Raw genomic sequence first — 16486 nt, 5'->3', positions numbered from 1 at the left:
GACCTGAGTGTTCTCATCATTTGTGATACTTTTATTCAGTCCCACGAAGATGCCAACTCCTCAAAGAACCCTTGTCTTACTTAGCTCCTCCCCCTCTCTGCTATCTTCCTTGTGTGTGCACTATTACACTTAACTCCACTGTGCTGCTCCATGTGGGTTGCTCACTTCTCTGACTTCCTCAAGAGACTGTGTGCATCCTTGCCCTGGGAAAAATAGAAGTTCTTGGATTTCTTTAAAGGAAGGAAAGGCCCCAATTCTACTAACCTTTGAGTTTGCCCAGTTTTATTGGTTCCCAAGGGTTCCAGCGTCAGTCTTGTGGTCTTTGTTCCTGTCTTAAACTCGGTCTCTTGCTCTTAGTTGGTGTCCATGTGTCATTTGGACCTAGAGGTGAGGAAGAACTGAATACCTTGACAACTGAGAGACATACGTGGTCTGAATGCACATGGCCCTGTGACTCCTGGAGTTTGCTCAGCATTTGTGAATAGTCAGGTACCCGGGCCTCATCTTTTGCTTTAAGGGGTTTGAGGTTTATAGCCCCACCCATTTTTGGAGTGCCTGAGATGGCAAAGCAGAGAGCTTGAGTTTCAGAGATTCTGTTTGAATCAGCTGCAGCCTCATGCCCCATATCTAGATCAGCAACTTCTCTACCCTGGACCATGGATCTAGAATTTTTGCTGGAGGAACCATTTCAAAACAAGTAAGCAGTTTCTACTATGTTCCACTCCTAGACAAGACTAGAAGTCCATCGGGCAGTCCCCGTGGTGCAGCGGTTTAGCGCCGCCTACAGCCTGAGGTATGATCCTGGAGACCCAGGATCGAGTCCCACATCGGGCTCCCTGCATGGAGCCTGCTTCTCCCTCTGCTTGTGTCTCTGCCTCTCTCTCATTCTGTGTCTCTATGAATAAATAAATACAATATTTTTTAAAAATTAAAAAAAAAAAGACTAGAAGTCCATCAAGTAAGATGCAGGGTGCACGGAGAACCAAGTAACTTCAGAATAGGCCTGGAGGGGTGGCGAGCAAGGAGGACAAAGTCTGGTGACTTGGACTCTTGGTTTCATCTTCTCTTGAGTGTTTTGCCAGCAGCAGTAAGCCCAGCTGTGTAGACGAGGTGATGACTAGGGCAGTGTTTGCTGGTCTTTGAGGAAGCTGTTTAAATGAAGAACTCACAGCTCCCTGACAGGGTCATCTGAAACCAAGCTTAATCTTCTGCCTTACCCATAAAATAGTATTTAAGCAGCCACAAGTGTGTGAAGGGAGGCTATGGAGTGTTTTCTTTATATTGCAAAGCTGAGACCTCAGTGAATAGTCCAAACACCTTGCTGCATCTGGAAGACTAAAGGGGCAGCATAAAACTTAACCAAAACACCCTATGTGATACCATGAAGAACCAGACCCATAGCAGCCCTTGATGACTGCATCCGGGTGCCAGTCAGATCTGATAGCCGGGATATGCTTGTCTGCGTGTTTTGAAGTTTGCACATCAGAGTGTACTCTGCCTTCCAAAATGGTCCTTAGAATCTTCTCATTAACCTCATCTTGAAGAATATAATTATCCTTGTGTTGAAAATGTCTAAGAACGTTTCTTCCGTGTAATGTTGTTTAAGCATTTGTTGAGTCTAGGAACAAAGCCTAGCTGCACTTGAGAGAATTACAGTTGAGTGAAATACACACTGTTCACGAGAGAAGGGGTACGTTTTAAAGAAACAACACAGAAAGCTCCAAATGTTAAATTTACCCAGATTTCTATTCTCCTGCCTTATTTTAATTGTGGGTTTCAATGTCTAGCTAGTTAGTCTCTTCAAAAGACATTTCCGTTTTATTCTCTGGGACCCCTGAGCCCTTCACTGAGAAGCACTGTGGCTGAAAATCCACCCCGGGACTTGGAGAACTGCTGTGATTTTGGAAGTGAGTGGTGTCATTGTATAAGCGCTTGCTCACAACTGACTCCATTTGGCCAGGCCATCTTGCTGTCAGTAGACCATGTCTCACTTAGAAAATGGATTCTTCCTTATGAAGAACGTCCCATGAATTAATAAATGCATCACCAGGAATGCTTAAAAAAAAAAAAAGGCACTAAATGCCATGCATTGTTGTCAAGCTGTTACTCCTGGTGGGTGGCTAGATTAGTATTGTTTAAAAGCTTAAGATCCAGATCCAGATCATCTATTCCAGCTGTTGTTTATCCTCCAATTTCCCAGAATAGTCAGGCGCAAGGTCTTTTCAAAACAGGTTTGGGGCTGCTTTACATTTTGGTATGTAATAATTAAGTCACTATTGATTTAGCCTCTGTTCACTGATGGGGAATGTAGGTAGGAGACCAAAGAACATCACATCCCTTGGAAGCAGTGGTGTGTAATATCAAATTTCTGATCGGCTCATCTCTACCCCCACCCATCCCATTCCACTGATTGAAGCCTGCCCAAAGGGTTGTTCAGGTTCTCAGCTCCCCAAATAGTCTGCTTCATTTCTCTCTCTTTTCCAATGTTATTTATTTATTTTTTAGTTAGGTAGTACATTTATATAGTATAAGATTCAAAAGATGAAAAAAGCCTGAAGTAAGAAGTCTCACCCCTGGGGATCCCTGGGTTTAGTGCCTGCCTTCAGCCCAGGGCGTGATCCTGGAGTCCCGGGATCGAGTCCCACGTCGGGCTTCCTACATGGAGCCTGCTTCTCCCTCTGCCTGTGTCTCTGCTTCTTTCTCTCTCTCTCTCTCTCTCTCTCTCTCTCTCTCTCTCTCTCTGTGTGTCTCATGAATAAATAAATAAAATCTTAAAAAAAAAAAAAAAGAAGAAGTCTCACCCCTGCCTTCCACCCACTTGGGAGAATCAGCCCTACCAATTTTTTAGGTAACCATTCAAATTGACTTTATAGATCACTGTATTCTCCCAACACCTTGTTTTGTAGAATTGATAGCGTCTACACTGTGCATACCATTCTGTGCTACCCAGGTGCCCCTCATACACTGTGATCTTTTAAGCCACACATCGGATCATGGTACTTCCTCTTGAGGCCTTCCTGACATGCTTAATACCAAGGGCTAGACTGATGATTGCAATCAGATGGACTGGTCCCTGCAGGCTTCACTCTCTGCAGTTCAGCCACAGGAAGTACACTTGCTCAGCTTCATCTGCCAGAGTATTCTCTTTCTTTTCCTCTGTCTGGAATATGATTCTCCTTTCACTATCTTTGACTCATCTTTCAGAACTCAGACTTGGGCAGCCCTGGTGGCCTGGAGACCTAGGATCAAGTCCCATGTTGGGCTCCCTGCATGGAGCCTGTTTCTCCCTCTGCCTGTGTCTCTGCCTCCTCCTCTCTCTCTCTCTCTCTCTCTCTCTCTTTCTCTCTCTCTCTCTCTCTCTCACATGAATAAATAAATAAAATCTTTTAAAAAAAAACTCAGACTCCATTTCCTCAAACCTTCACCATCTCCACCATCTCCCTCCCCAGAATAGATTGGGTTCCCAGTTAAAGCTGACAACACCATCTTATCCTTCATTGTACTTATTAAGGTAGTTATTTCCAGTTATGGAAATTTAATTGAGTTAATGTTTCTTTAAATTCTTGTTATAGGGACGCCTGGGTGGCTCAGTCAGTTAAGCGTTTGCCTTTGCCTTGGCTCAGGTCATGATTCCGGGTCCTGGAATCAAGCTTCATGCTGAGCGGGGAGCCTGCTTCTTCTTCCTCTCTCTCTACCTGCCAATCTCCCTGCTTGTGCTCTTTCTCTCTGTCAAATCAATAAGTAAAATCTTTTAAGTAAATTGTTATAGATGGAGTTTCTAATACATGTGAATATTTTGTAAACAAGGAAGGTTCTTTTTTTCTTTTTTCTTTTTTTTTTAAGATTTTATTTATTTCGGGATCCCTGGGTGGTGCAGCAGTTTAGCGCCTGCCTTTGGCCCAGGGCGCGATCCTGGAAACTCGGGATCGAATCCCACGTCGGGCTCCCGGTGCATGGAGCCTGCTTCTCCCTCTGCCTATGTCTCTGCCTCTCTCTCTCTCTCTCTATCATAAATTAAAAAAAAATAATAAATTTTTTAAAAAAGAAAATATTTTAAAAAATTTTTATTTATTTCTTCATGAGGGACACAGATAGAGAGGCAGAGGGAGAAGCAAGCTCCATGCAGGAAGCCCAATGTGGGACTCAATCACAGGACTCCGGGATCCTGCTCTGAGTCAGAAACAGATGCTCAACCACTGAGCCACCCAGGCATCCCAAGGAAAGTTCTTAGAATAAAAAGTAGTAATTTTTTTAAATTCATGTTTATAGGGGCACCTGGCTGACACAGTTGGTTAAGCCTCTGGCTCTAGATTTTCAGCTCAGGTTGTGATCTCAGGGTCATGAGTTCAAGCCCCATATTGGCTCAACATGAAGTCTGCCTGAGTTTCTCTCTCCCTTTCCCTCTGCTCCTCCTGCTCATGCACTCTGTCTCTCTCTCCCTCTCTCTCAAATAAATCTTTTAAAAAAATTATGCTTATAAACAATGTTAAGCTATGGAGGTTGATAACTGTGTTTTATGAGTAAGGGCTGACTGAGGGGGTGTCTTCTTTAAGGACTCCTAGTGATCCTAATCTAGACCGTTCTTCAGTTCAACAGAAGTAATCTGTGCCTGACCAACACTGGACTACTGGTTGTGGGGATTACAGAAATTAATGAGGGCCAAACAGACCCTGCCCTCAAGCAACTCAAAGTATTCCATTTTTAAAAACCCAAGATCATATATATCTGTGTTCTGTGTTTTGTGGGCTTTTTTTCAGGTGGCTCTCCTGGCATTTTAGAAGGCCTTCTACAAATAGGGTGATGGGGGCAACACAATCTTTGCTCTGAGAAGAAGAAAGTTTCCCCATGCTTTCTTCTGATTCTTACCTTTTCTCTTGAGAGAAATCTTTAGAAACAGCCCTCCTGAAAGAGAGCCATCCTCAGGAAAAAAAAAAAAAAAACTCAAGCCACGTGAAACTCGTTTCACATTTCCTGTTGTTGAACAGAAACTTCTGTGGTGTCTCCTCACCAGGAGCTTTGTGTCTCTCCTCTATCCCCAGGAAACCTGTAGGAAGTGTCAGGGACTCTGGAAAGAACACAATGGCCTTACCTGTGAAGAGCTGGCTGAGAAAGATGACATCAAGTACCGAACCTCCATGTGAGTAACCTCATTCAGGGGCTTGTGACTGATTCTCAGCTCCCCCATTGGCCTGCTCCTTGGCCAGGGGGGCAGTGAGTGTTGTGGGAAGGACCAAGCTCTGAGGCCACCCCAACCCCAATCTAGAATGACCTCAGAAGTGACCCTAACCCCTTCTGTTTTCTCATCTCTTCAACCTCGTAGAGCTGGTCCTGAAGTCTGATGTAATACAGTCAGTGCCTAAAGCATTCGAATTCAATAAATGTTAGTTCTTCTTCTTCTTATGATCTGAACGAATAACCAAGTCACACATTTTAAGTAGATTAGATTGCACTAATGCTGCTTATATCCATGTTTCGTATAGGATATTGGTGGCCAGAGACATTAAGCAGAATTACAGACTCCAGAATGCAGAATAATGCAGTCAGTAATAATAAGTATCATTACTGTTTAGCACTCCCTGTGTGGCTGAGCACTTTACAAATATTAACTCATTGAATACATGACTTAAATAATATAGAAGCCATTCTTCTTTCCTATGATAGACCAGCCTCACCAGGCAGATCTTTCCCATGAGGTCATTCAGAGATCACGTTCCTTTCTCACATTGCTTCACCGTTCCCTAAGATGGTGTTCTCGTCTAACATGACTGTGACTGGGTTGTAGCCACATTTACACTCCAGTCCATAAAAAAGGAGAAAGAGACAGGCTACCAAGCAAGCAGCCTTTAAGTTGTTAGTGTGTGTGTGTGTGTGTGTGTGTGTGTGTGTGTACGTACACCTATGTATGATTAGAAGACTTATGCTTCAGGGCAGCTTGGGTGGCTCAGCGGTTTAGTGCCTGCCTTCCGCCTGGGGCGGATCCTGGAGACCCGGGATCGAGTCCCACGTCGGGCTCCCTGCATGGAGCCTGCTTCTCCCTCTGCCTGTGTCTCTGCCCCTCTCAATCTCTCTTTCTCTCTCTCTCTCTCTCTCTCTCATTCGTGAGTAAATAAATAAATAAAGACTTCTGCTTCTACCTGTTGGTCTACACTGAGTCATGTGGCCACAACCTAGCTTCAAGGCAGATACCATGCATAATCTCTTGCCAGGTGATTTTCTGTCCAGCTTAAATTCAAAGAGTGAGGAGTGGGTTTTGTTACTAAGAGAATGAAATGGGTAGTTCATAGTCTTCCCATAGGTACTATTATCCTCATTTTACAGAATGATACAACAGGCACAGAGCCCAAGAAATTTGTGTGTGGTCATGCAGGTAGTAACTAGCATAGCAGCATTTTAAATCTAGACAAATGGTTTTCTGATTGTGTTCTTTGCCACAAATTTGATAGGCAGGATAATGACCCCCTAAGATGTCCCTGCCTTAATTTAATATCTGGAATCTGTGAGTCTGTTACTTTACATGGCCAAAGGGACTTTCCAGATGTGATTAAGGTTGTGGACCTTGAGATGGAGAGATGATCCTGGATTAGCCAGGTAAGCCCAATATAATCACATGACTCCTTAAAAGCAGAGAACTTTTCTATGGTCAGATAGAGGTGTAGTGACAGACAGACTCAGAAATAGGTGAGGACTCCACCTCCTGCTGCAGGCTTTGGAGGAAGAAGGCCTTAAGCCAAGGAATGTGGCTGTTTCTAACAAATGAGCAACATTCATTTGGCAGCCAGTAAAACGAGGATCTCGGTCCCACAACGCTAAAGACAATTCTGCTGACACAGGAGTAGCAAACATTCTCTTCCAGAGTAGGTGATATAGCCAAATGACATCTTGATTTTTGTTTGAGGAGATCCATGCTGGACTTCTGACCTACAGATCTATAAAAGAATGCAGTTATATTACATTGAGCTAATAAAGTTGTGGCCTTTTACAGCAGCAGCAGAAGACTAACACAGATTTAGGGGCCAGGAGTGGGATGCTGCTCTAACAAATACCTAGAAATGTGGAAGTGGGTTTCAAATTGGGCAATGGGTAAAGGCTGGAGAAACTTTGAAAAGCATGATAGAAAAAAGCCTAGATTGCCTTGAACTAATAGAAATATGGACTTTAGAAACCTCCCCCTTGAAGGCTCAGAAGCAAGTGAGGAGCATTATGGGCAAAGCCAAAATTGCCTTGAAGAATACTTGAATGCCCATGTATAGACTCCTTGTGGAGCTGTGGCTGTGAAGGTCTGCTGATGAGGACTTAGGAATAGGCGCAGAACATTTTCCTATTTCGGTGGCGGGAAACTTAGCTGGCTCATCTGTAGTGCAGAAAGCAAAAGGCGTAGATGATGGGTCTGGACATGTAGCTGAGGAGACTTGCAGGCTGAGCACCGGTGAGAGGAAACTGAGCAGAAGGAGAGATTGAGGGGCAAGAACAGGATTTAGTTGTTTCTGAAACTTCATCCCATCCAGGTAATAAAAGACCCCAGGATTAAGATGTTAACTGTCAGGAAAAGCATGCTCCTAGAGAGAAGACCAAGGATGTATTCCAAATGTCAAAGTCTTCAGTCATGTAAACCCTATCAGGAGGTCAAGGGGAGGACCCTTCAGATCTCTTTAGTTAAACGAGGGAGCCTCTAGGAAACTCAGGCATCACCCCTCAGCCGTCTCAGCAGGAGTCCAAAGTAGAGATGGGCTTGTCTAGGAACCAGCTGTGGATGAGAGTATTCATATCACCAGAGACACTGCCAGCTTGGGCTGAAAGACATAGTGTGAAAGGAAAGAAGTCACTGGATCCCCAGAATTCTAGAGAAAGGAAGCAAGTTGACTAAAAACTGCTGAGCTGCAAACACGCTACCTTTTTTGAGAAGAGGAGGGCTTACTCCGTAGCACCATAACCACAGAGGAGGATTCTCGGATCTGAAATACAAGGGAGTTTGCCCAGCTGGATTTCTAAATTGATTATAAATGGTGACTCGTTTTTTCCCTCCTTTTCTTCCTTTTTGGAGATGAAGTATGTCTCAGAAGGGGTCATATCCAGAGTCTTCATCTGTACTTGATTTAGACAGTGAGATCTGGAACTCAGAGCTGACTCTATGGTGTTTTGAGGCCTTTGGGTTCCTAGGTTGAGGTGACTGTAGGGGTGTAGGGTAGATATGAATTTAGAGGCCAGAGGATGGACTGTGGTGGGCAGAAACATGCCCCTGATCCCCAGAACCTATGAATATCTTTACCTCACATGGCAAAGGGACCTCACAGCCATGATGAAGTTTATGGCAACAATGTGAAACTAACACGATGACGATGACATCCATAGTAATTATACATGCCACTCCAACTAGAAAACTCTAGCGTTGCTTCCTCAAATCTAGACTTACCGCATCAGCCAGCCTTTATAATTTAGAGCAGCCACCGGCCTGACCAGTGGCATGGCCTTAAAGTGATGGACATGTCCAAAATTACTTTCTTCAAAATAGTCACCTTATCAGGCAATATACTTAGTCTAGCACTCAATGCTATTGCCAAGAACACTCTAAATTTCTCATTTGGAGTTGTCTTTTCAGCCAGTTTATGAGCCATCTCCCCCGCCCCCAAAATTAATCTTGTTACTATGGACAAGTTATATCTGGTTTGGTTTGGGAGAAGTGTAGGTTTTCTCTTGCTGCCGCCTGAGCCTTTGTTTTGCCCCTAAGAAAGATGTCTTTTTTTTTTTTTTTTTTTAGAAAGATGTCTTATTGATAAAACTCAGTATAGATTTATTGAGTGATCACTATGGATAGCTACAGTTAAGATCCTTGAACAAATTTCCTAGTCTTTCCGTGCCTTGGTTTCTTCATCTGTAAAGTACAGAGTATTCCTTTACCTACTTATTATGAAGATGAAACTGCCCAAGTGCCCAGAATGATTCTTGCCACTTAAGTCTTCCATAAGTATTCACGGTTGGTTGGTTGGTTGGTTGGTTGGTTGGTTGGTTGGTTGGTTGAAGCAGAAGGCCCTGATTTACAAACATGACACAAGCACTTAAATAGATAACTTCTTGCCTTTAGGATTTTCTCAAGTCATATGTATTCTACTTAGAATAGTTGGTGATGGAGTATTGTCCAACTCTGTAAACCGTTTCTCAGTGCCCCATGGTCAGGCATTTGGACTACTCCAGGACTTGGTCATGGGCGAGGAGAGGTTTCTTAGCAGGAGAAGAGTTGGTTACTTTTTGAAGCAGAACGTCCATCCTGATCATCCTGTCAGTTCCTGCCACTCGCTCCATTCAGGGTCTTAGTCTGGGGCCTACTTAAACCTGGCAGCCTTTTGTATCAGCAGTAAATGGAACAGAGTGGCACATCCAAGTGTGATCATATGTTAATTCCAAAATCCAGAAAGGCCTCGCAAATGTCTGACTTCTTTCTTCATGGTGGGGGATATAAGATAGAGTAACATGTGCTTAACTTTGGAAAGAATAGCCTAATATACACATCTGACCTCCAGACCACCAGAGCATCAGAGAGATTACAGATTTATTTTCAAGGGATTTATCTCCCATCTTCTGGCATGCACACACCATATTAATGTATCCTTGGAGTACCTGTTAGTTTGTATATAGAATATATATATATATATATGAATATGCACCCAGGTTTTATCTGCATGTCTTTTGAATAGAAGACCAGTGTGTTGTCCTTTTGGACAATAGATGATCAAGGTCCTTGCCAACTGCTTCTGGTGTTGTCCATGTTTTTGGACAGAGAAAGCATGTTCCAGATCAGAGGCTGCATACCAATTGCCAAAGGCTGTATTTATTTGCTCTGGTAAGAAATGACATCTGGACAGCAGCTGCAAGTGGGGTCAGCACCTGATGAGGCTTGCAGTAACGTTCTTCAAGACCCACTATCTGTATAGGCCAAACAAGTAAAATGAGATGTGTTGAGAATTAGCACCCCTGTACCTTTGAAGCACTGATCTCAAAGATGTCCAGAGGAATCTGGTATTACTTTTTGTAGAGAGAAGGTCCTCTACTGGCTTTACTTCCTTTCCTCACGATATAGCCCTTACTCTCTGGCCCAGAGAGCCAAAGAGTCCTGCCAGTTGCCAAGTGTCAAAAATAAGGAACAGCAGGGTACTACACACAGGGTATTATAAGCTAGTTACCGTTGCTGAATCATAAAATACAGCACAATAAGTGGTATGAGATAAGGCAGGTATTCCAACAAAAACCTATCCATGAATGTTCCTAGCAGCACGATTCACAATAGCCAAAGAAGGAAACAACCCAAATGTCCTTCAACTGATGAACAGTAAAGTTCAGTATACTGCAGAGTGGGATATTACTCAGTGATAAAAAGAGAATGAAAGCCCATGCTGCATCCCAGACGAACCTCGGAGACCTCAGTGAAAGAAGCCATGCACAGAAGGCCACCTCTCAAAAAAAAAGACCACCTCTTGTGTGGTGCCATGTATATGAAAGGTCTGTGGGCATGTGGATATTTGCCTATATAAAGAATAGACAACAACAACAAAAAAGAATAGACAAGTCCATTAGAGACAGAAGGCAGGTTAGGGGTTGCAGGGGCGGAGGGATGTGGAGAGTGACTGCTTAAAAGGTATGGAGTTTTCTTTGAGGATGATGAAAATGTTCTAGAACTAGATAGCAGTGAATGGTTGCACATTACTGGAAATATACTAAATGCCCCTAAATTATACACTTTGAAATGGCTAAAATGGAAATTTTATGTGCATTTTACTACAATTAAATATATTCACAAAGGATAGCCATCTAACATTTTGAATAGTATATGCCGCAAAAAATGGAGACCACTCCCAAACAGAAATTCCCAACATAGTTAAACAGTGGTGAGAACAAATACTCACAGAGCTATAGGATCTAGAATGGTTATGTGGACGAGGGCAGTGAACCTTCCTGTTTGAACGCAAGGTCAGCAGACACAGCTGCAGTTCAGGCTTCTCTTCCTGTTCTGCCCAGAAACACATCCTGTGGGGTTGTTTGTTTCCTGCCTAGTTTAGAAATTAGTTCCCAAACCACTTATCCCAAAAGAATCCATTGATTTCTCCTCATCCCATTTTGCACTTTTGTGTTACTGGATAGGTGGTCACCACAATCCATAAAAGCAATATTTTTTTGGTACAGAGTCATTCTGGCCCTACCTAGTACTGGTCTTATGAATGTGGAAATGCCGTGTTGAACAGCTATTTAAACGTTAGAGCACTGTTGAGTGGTGGACACTGTTTGTGTATTCCTCCATTTTTCTAGGAATGCCTTTTCTCCCCTACCATATCCCTTATTACTTGGGTGACTGACAGCTTAGTGGAATGGGGCAAGAAAATAAATGCACCCTCTTCCCAAGCCTTCAGGAAAGGACTCTGTAACCTTAGTTCCTTTTTTTTTTTTTTTAATGTAGCAAATGCAGAACTCAAACTCATGACCATGAGATCAAGATCCGAGCCAAGAGCAAGAATTAGACACTTAACTGACTGAGCCACCAGCACCCTAACCTTGATTGTTTTCATCCACTCCTCTCCCACACTATAACCATAGCAGTTACCCAGAGAAAAGTCAGCCAGCTCCAGGCCCCCAAAGCATAATGGCTTAAAGTCACACATCAATCTTGAAGATGCTCTTAAACAGAAAACTTGTGCTATAGAAAATTGAAGTTGTGTCTTGGCCACAGATTTTCATATTGGAAATACTGGAAACTTCTGCCTCAGAACCTTGTAAGTTTTAACAGGGAGCATTGAGAAGTATCCTCCTAGTTGCTGAATAACCCGAAATCATGAACATGTGTGCTATATTATTAAGTTGACAATAACAAATTCACTTTATTTAAGCTTTGTCTCCTTGACGATGTTTCCTATTCAACAAAACTTAGACCTAATTTGTTCTTCTGTAACTTGAACTGGGTTTTAATTCTTTTCAAGCCAGAGCCTTCCTGCATTTTGGGCCATTCAAAAATGAAACCTAAATGAATAGCAGCCAATTTTCTAATTCATTTCTATTTTTAAGCACATGATCTAACTTCTAAGGAGCAAACTGACAGTCTTCTAAATATCAGTAATTAAAAACACTTGCCTGACGCTAGACTCACCTGGCTTCCCTTACTTAGCAGAAACCCTGGGAGCCGTGGGAGGAAGAAGACTGTTTTCCCAGTGTGAGGAAAGAGCCTGCAGGTCAGAACTCATCCCCAGGCTGTTGAGTCTTTGCAAGGAAAGACTTCCCTGGGTACCACTCTGGGTTTCTGCTTGGAAGGAAGAGACATGCTCAGAACAGTGGGTTAAGTCCCAGTTTGGGGGCTTCTCCACCATTGGGGTCATTCCTGCCTTTCCTAGTCTCCATAGGCATGCATTTTTTGACAACTTCGAGAAACTCAACTAAGTAGAGAAGATAGATACATAAACAGTTATAGGCCAGGGTAGCAAGTATTATTTTAGAATTAGGAACAGTGCACTTCAGAAGAAACTAATTCAGCAGTGCCAGCTCTTGGCAAAGAGCCAAGATGTGTCCTTTCGGCTCTAGTCCTCTGCCCCTCCATATCAGTTAAAGTACTTCTGCAAACAAGTAGCTTTTCTACAAGCTTCCCATTGGCCAGGGCTGACTCCTCCTCGAGGACATGCCGATAGCCTTGCTAAAAGGGAGTCTGGAAATGTGGGATTTTGACATGGAGGTGGGCACTGCCAGCAGGAAGAATGTATAAACAAGCTGTTGGGTTGTCCCCAACTGTGTCTCTCCCCACTTCCCACTGAGTAATAAAATCCAAGGTGATAGGGGGCACCTGGGTGTCTCATTCGGTTAAGTGTCCAACTCTTGATTTCAACTCAGGTCCTTATCTCAGGGTCTTGAAATTGAGTCTTGAGTTAGGCTCCACGCTGGACATGCCCACTCCTTCCTCTTCCTCACTTTCTCTCCACCTCTTAAAAGAAATAAAAATTTTTTAATGGATAAAATCCAAGGTGTGTATGTAGCAAAGGTTTAGGCTTACTAGCTCTTTATTAGCAAGTTTCACATATATAAAACACATGATTAAGGAGTTTTTTTTTTCTCTCTCCATTTTAAGCCTACGGGAACTCCTATAACAAACAATAATCATTTCCTAAATGGTAGGTGTCAGGCACTGAACCATGGTACTTTCTGTCTTAGCTGTAATAATCCTCAAAACATGATGAAGAAAGTTGGGCTTTCCTAATTTAAAAATAAGGGAACTGAGTCTCCAGGCAGTTGAATACTTTACCCAGGGTCATACAACTAATGAACAGAATGTATTTCTCAACTCCAAAGCATAGGTTCTTTTCACTCTTCAGATGTCACCAAAAGGGCTAGGCAGTCACCTATGGGAAGACATACTTAGTGGCCATTGTATTTTTCTCTCCCATCCTCTTCCCTGCTATCTCCATTCATGTATTCTTTCCTCAGTGAAGAAAAAATGACTGCAGCCCGCATTAGAAAATGCCACAAGTGTGGGACTGGCCTCATCAAATCCGAAGGCTGCAACCGTATGTCTTGCCGCTGTGGTGCCCAGATGTGCTACCTCTGTCGAGTGTCTATCAATGGATATGACCATTTCTGTCAGCATCCTCGCTCACCAGGAGCCCCTTGCCAGGAGTGTTCAAGATGCTCTCTCTGGACCGATCCTACCGTAAGTGAATGCATGACTGCCTGTTGCTTTGTAGGGGAAAATATTGGTCAGATAACATAAGGAAAGGGATTGTACATAAACATAACAACACATGATGACTCATGAAAAGTTAGAAAATTACATGGGCCAATAAGCGTAGGATAAAAATGAGAAAATAATCAGAAAGCTACACACCCTCAAAAGCAGACATCCAAACAGTTTATGGTCAAATTCTTTCAGGCCTTTAGAATAAAATTTTTCTGTGCCATCTGAAATAAGTCCCAGAGCATAGACAAGAAAAGATAGCTTTACATATGTCTGTATAAGGCCAACATAACGCTAACACCAAAACCAGAGATAACCCTAAAAAAAAGAAAAATACAGACCCTTCTTTTTTTTTTTTTTTTAAGATTTATTTATTTATTCATGAGAGACAGAGAAAGAGAGGCAGAGACACAGGCAGAGGGAGAAGCAGGCTACCCGCAGGAGCTTGATGCGGGACTCAGTCCCAGATCCCAGGATCACAACCTGAGCTGAAGGCAGCCGCCCAACCGCTGAGCCACTTACGCGTCCCCCTTCTAACTTCTTAATATAGGTTTTTAATTCTCTAAAATATCAGCAGATAGAAACTACAACCAAAGTCATTGGGGCATCTGGATGCCTCAGTTGGTTGAGTGTCTCTGACTTGGTTCCAGCTCAGGTAGTGATCTCAAGATCATGAAATTGCGCCCCACATGGGGCTCTGCGCTGCTTGGGATTCTTTTTCTCTCCCTCTGCGTGCATGTGCTCTCCCTCTCTCTCACTCAAATAAATAAAATCTTAAAAAAAAAAAAAAAAAGTGAGATTGTTCCAGAAATGCAGGGATGGTTCAGTATTAAGAGTTTTATTAATATAGGGGATCCCTGAGTGGCTCACCAGTTTGGTGCCTGCCTTCCGCCCAGGAAGTGATCCTGGAGTCCCAGGATCAAGTCCTGCCTCGGGCTCCCTGCATAGATCCTGCTTCTCCCTCTGCCTCGCTCTGTCTCTCTCTGTCTGTGTCTCTCTCTCTGTCTTTCATGAATAAATGAAATCTTTCTAAAAAAGCTTTATTAATATAACTAACCATATGAGATCTTTAAATGGGAAAAGAAGTAAAAAAATCAAATATCTTTTTTTTTAAGATTTTATTTATTTATTCTTGAGACACAGACATCACGAGATGGTTATTTTTAAACCAGATATTTCAGAATAAGTCCTTAGCATGTTTTTAATAGTGAAGTACATAGATGCATTACCAAATAATCAAATATAAGACTATCACCACTATTTTGTTTTGGAACTGCTAGTCAATTCAGTTAACTAAGAATAGAACATAATGCCAGTGTTTATTGGGCACCCACTGTGTTTCAGACACTGTTCTAAGCACTATATAATGGTGAAAGGCAAATCTATCATTTTCAGCCTGAGAAAAGACCAAATAATCAACTGGAAAGCTATTAGAAGTAGTAGAAAGATGGCTAGATACAAAATAAATATACAGAATGTCATTCACATTATAGAGCAAATAAAAATTGTAAAATATCTTAGAAATTACCATTAACAAATATGAAGAAAACTATAAAACTATATTGAAGGACATCAGGAGGGTTGAGAAATAGGCTTTGTTCCTAAGTAAGTTTTAATAGAAACTGTATCAATTCTTGTTAAAATAATTTTTTTAAGTTCAAAACTCGACAAGGAGGGGCACCTAGGTGGCTCAGTGGTTGAGTGTCTACCTTTGGTTTGGGTTGGGATCCCGGGATCCTGGGATCAACTCCTGCATCAGGCTCCCTACAGGGAGCCTGCTTCTCCCTCTGCCTATGTTTCTGCCTCTCTCTATATATATATGAATAAATAAATAAAATCTTAAAAAAAAAGAAAAGAAAAAGAAATTCTGTGAGGATAGCAATGCAATATGTGCCAAGATTTGTTCTACCAAAAAGATTGAGCATAACAGTGAAAATCCTGCTAACTGGGAGTGAACAAAAGGCCTGAGGAAGTACACCAAAGGAGGCCTGGTGACAGTCCTCAGCTCTCCCTGAGGATGGGAAGATGACCTGATAGTGGAGAAGCCTCTTCTCCCTCAAAGGCAAGACTTAGTATTACAGTTACATATTACAGTTGCTTCACTCCAAAATCTAGACATTTGCTGCAATTCCCATTTAATTCAATTCTTAACTATTTGGTGTTGCCAGGACTGAACAGAAAAGCCCCATCATCCTGGAGTTTACACTATGAAACGGATCCTTCCTCTAGTTAGTGCTATGTAGGAGAGTGCAGCTGGAGTGGGGGAGGGAGGGAAGCTGCCTTTAGATGGAGTGACCTGGATGGGTTCTCTGGGAGGCGGCATTTGCAGAGAGGCATGCCTGAGGAGGAAGAGCAAGACAGGCCAAGGAAACCAAACCAATTCAGCCTGTTCAGGAACCAGAAGGAAGGCTGGTGTGATTTGCAGGTGGTGAGCTAGGGGAGGAAAGTGATAGAGGCAGGCACAACCAGGCCATGGGGCTCACTGGGTACAGTGAGAGCTATTGCAGGGCTTACACAGTGGGGTGACTTGGCCTAATTTAAGTTTTCAAGATCACACTGGCTATCAGTGGAGAGAGAAAGCTTCATTAGTTCTTTGGGGCACTGAGTTAACGCTTTGGAAGTACTTCAAGAAAGCAAAAGAAAATTACTTGTATCATTCCCTAGGAAGGGAAGAGCCTTCTTAGTGTTATATCAAGGCCAGACTAGAAATACTTAAATCATCTTTACAAAAGACACCATGAACAAAGATAAAGGTAGGATCCCTGGGTGGCTCAGCGGTTTAGCGCCTGC

At 42.7% G+C, this 16486-nt stretch overlaps 1 protein-coding gene across 4 annotated transcripts in view; it reads left to right on the top strand.

Annotated features, from left to right (window-relative positions):
- Positions 1-16486, top strand: part of RNF216 (ring finger protein 216) — a 162844-nt gene that overhangs the window by 129179 nt on the left and 17179 nt on the right. For all 4 annotated transcript variants that reach the window (XM_055340350.1, XM_055340351.1, XM_055340349.1 and 1 more), the window contains 2 exons: positions 5040-5137; positions 13450-13672. In XM_055340350.1, the coding sequence (XP_055196325.1) occupies positions 5040-5137; positions 13450-13672 (321 nt within the window). The remainder of the gene's footprint in view (positions 1-5039; positions 5138-13449; positions 13673-16486) is intronic.

The sequence above is a fragment of the Nyctereutes procyonoides genome, unplaced genomic scaffold (genome assembly GCF_905146905.1).
Source record: "Nyctereutes procyonoides isolate TBG_1078 unplaced genomic scaffold, NYPRO_anot_genome, whole genome shotgun sequence".
Classification (NCBI taxonomy): Eukaryota; Metazoa; Chordata; class Mammalia; order Carnivora; family Canidae; genus Nyctereutes; species Nyctereutes procyonoides.
The sequence above is the reverse complement of the archived record's forward strand: the minus strand, read 5'-3'. Positions and strand labels throughout refer to the sequence as shown.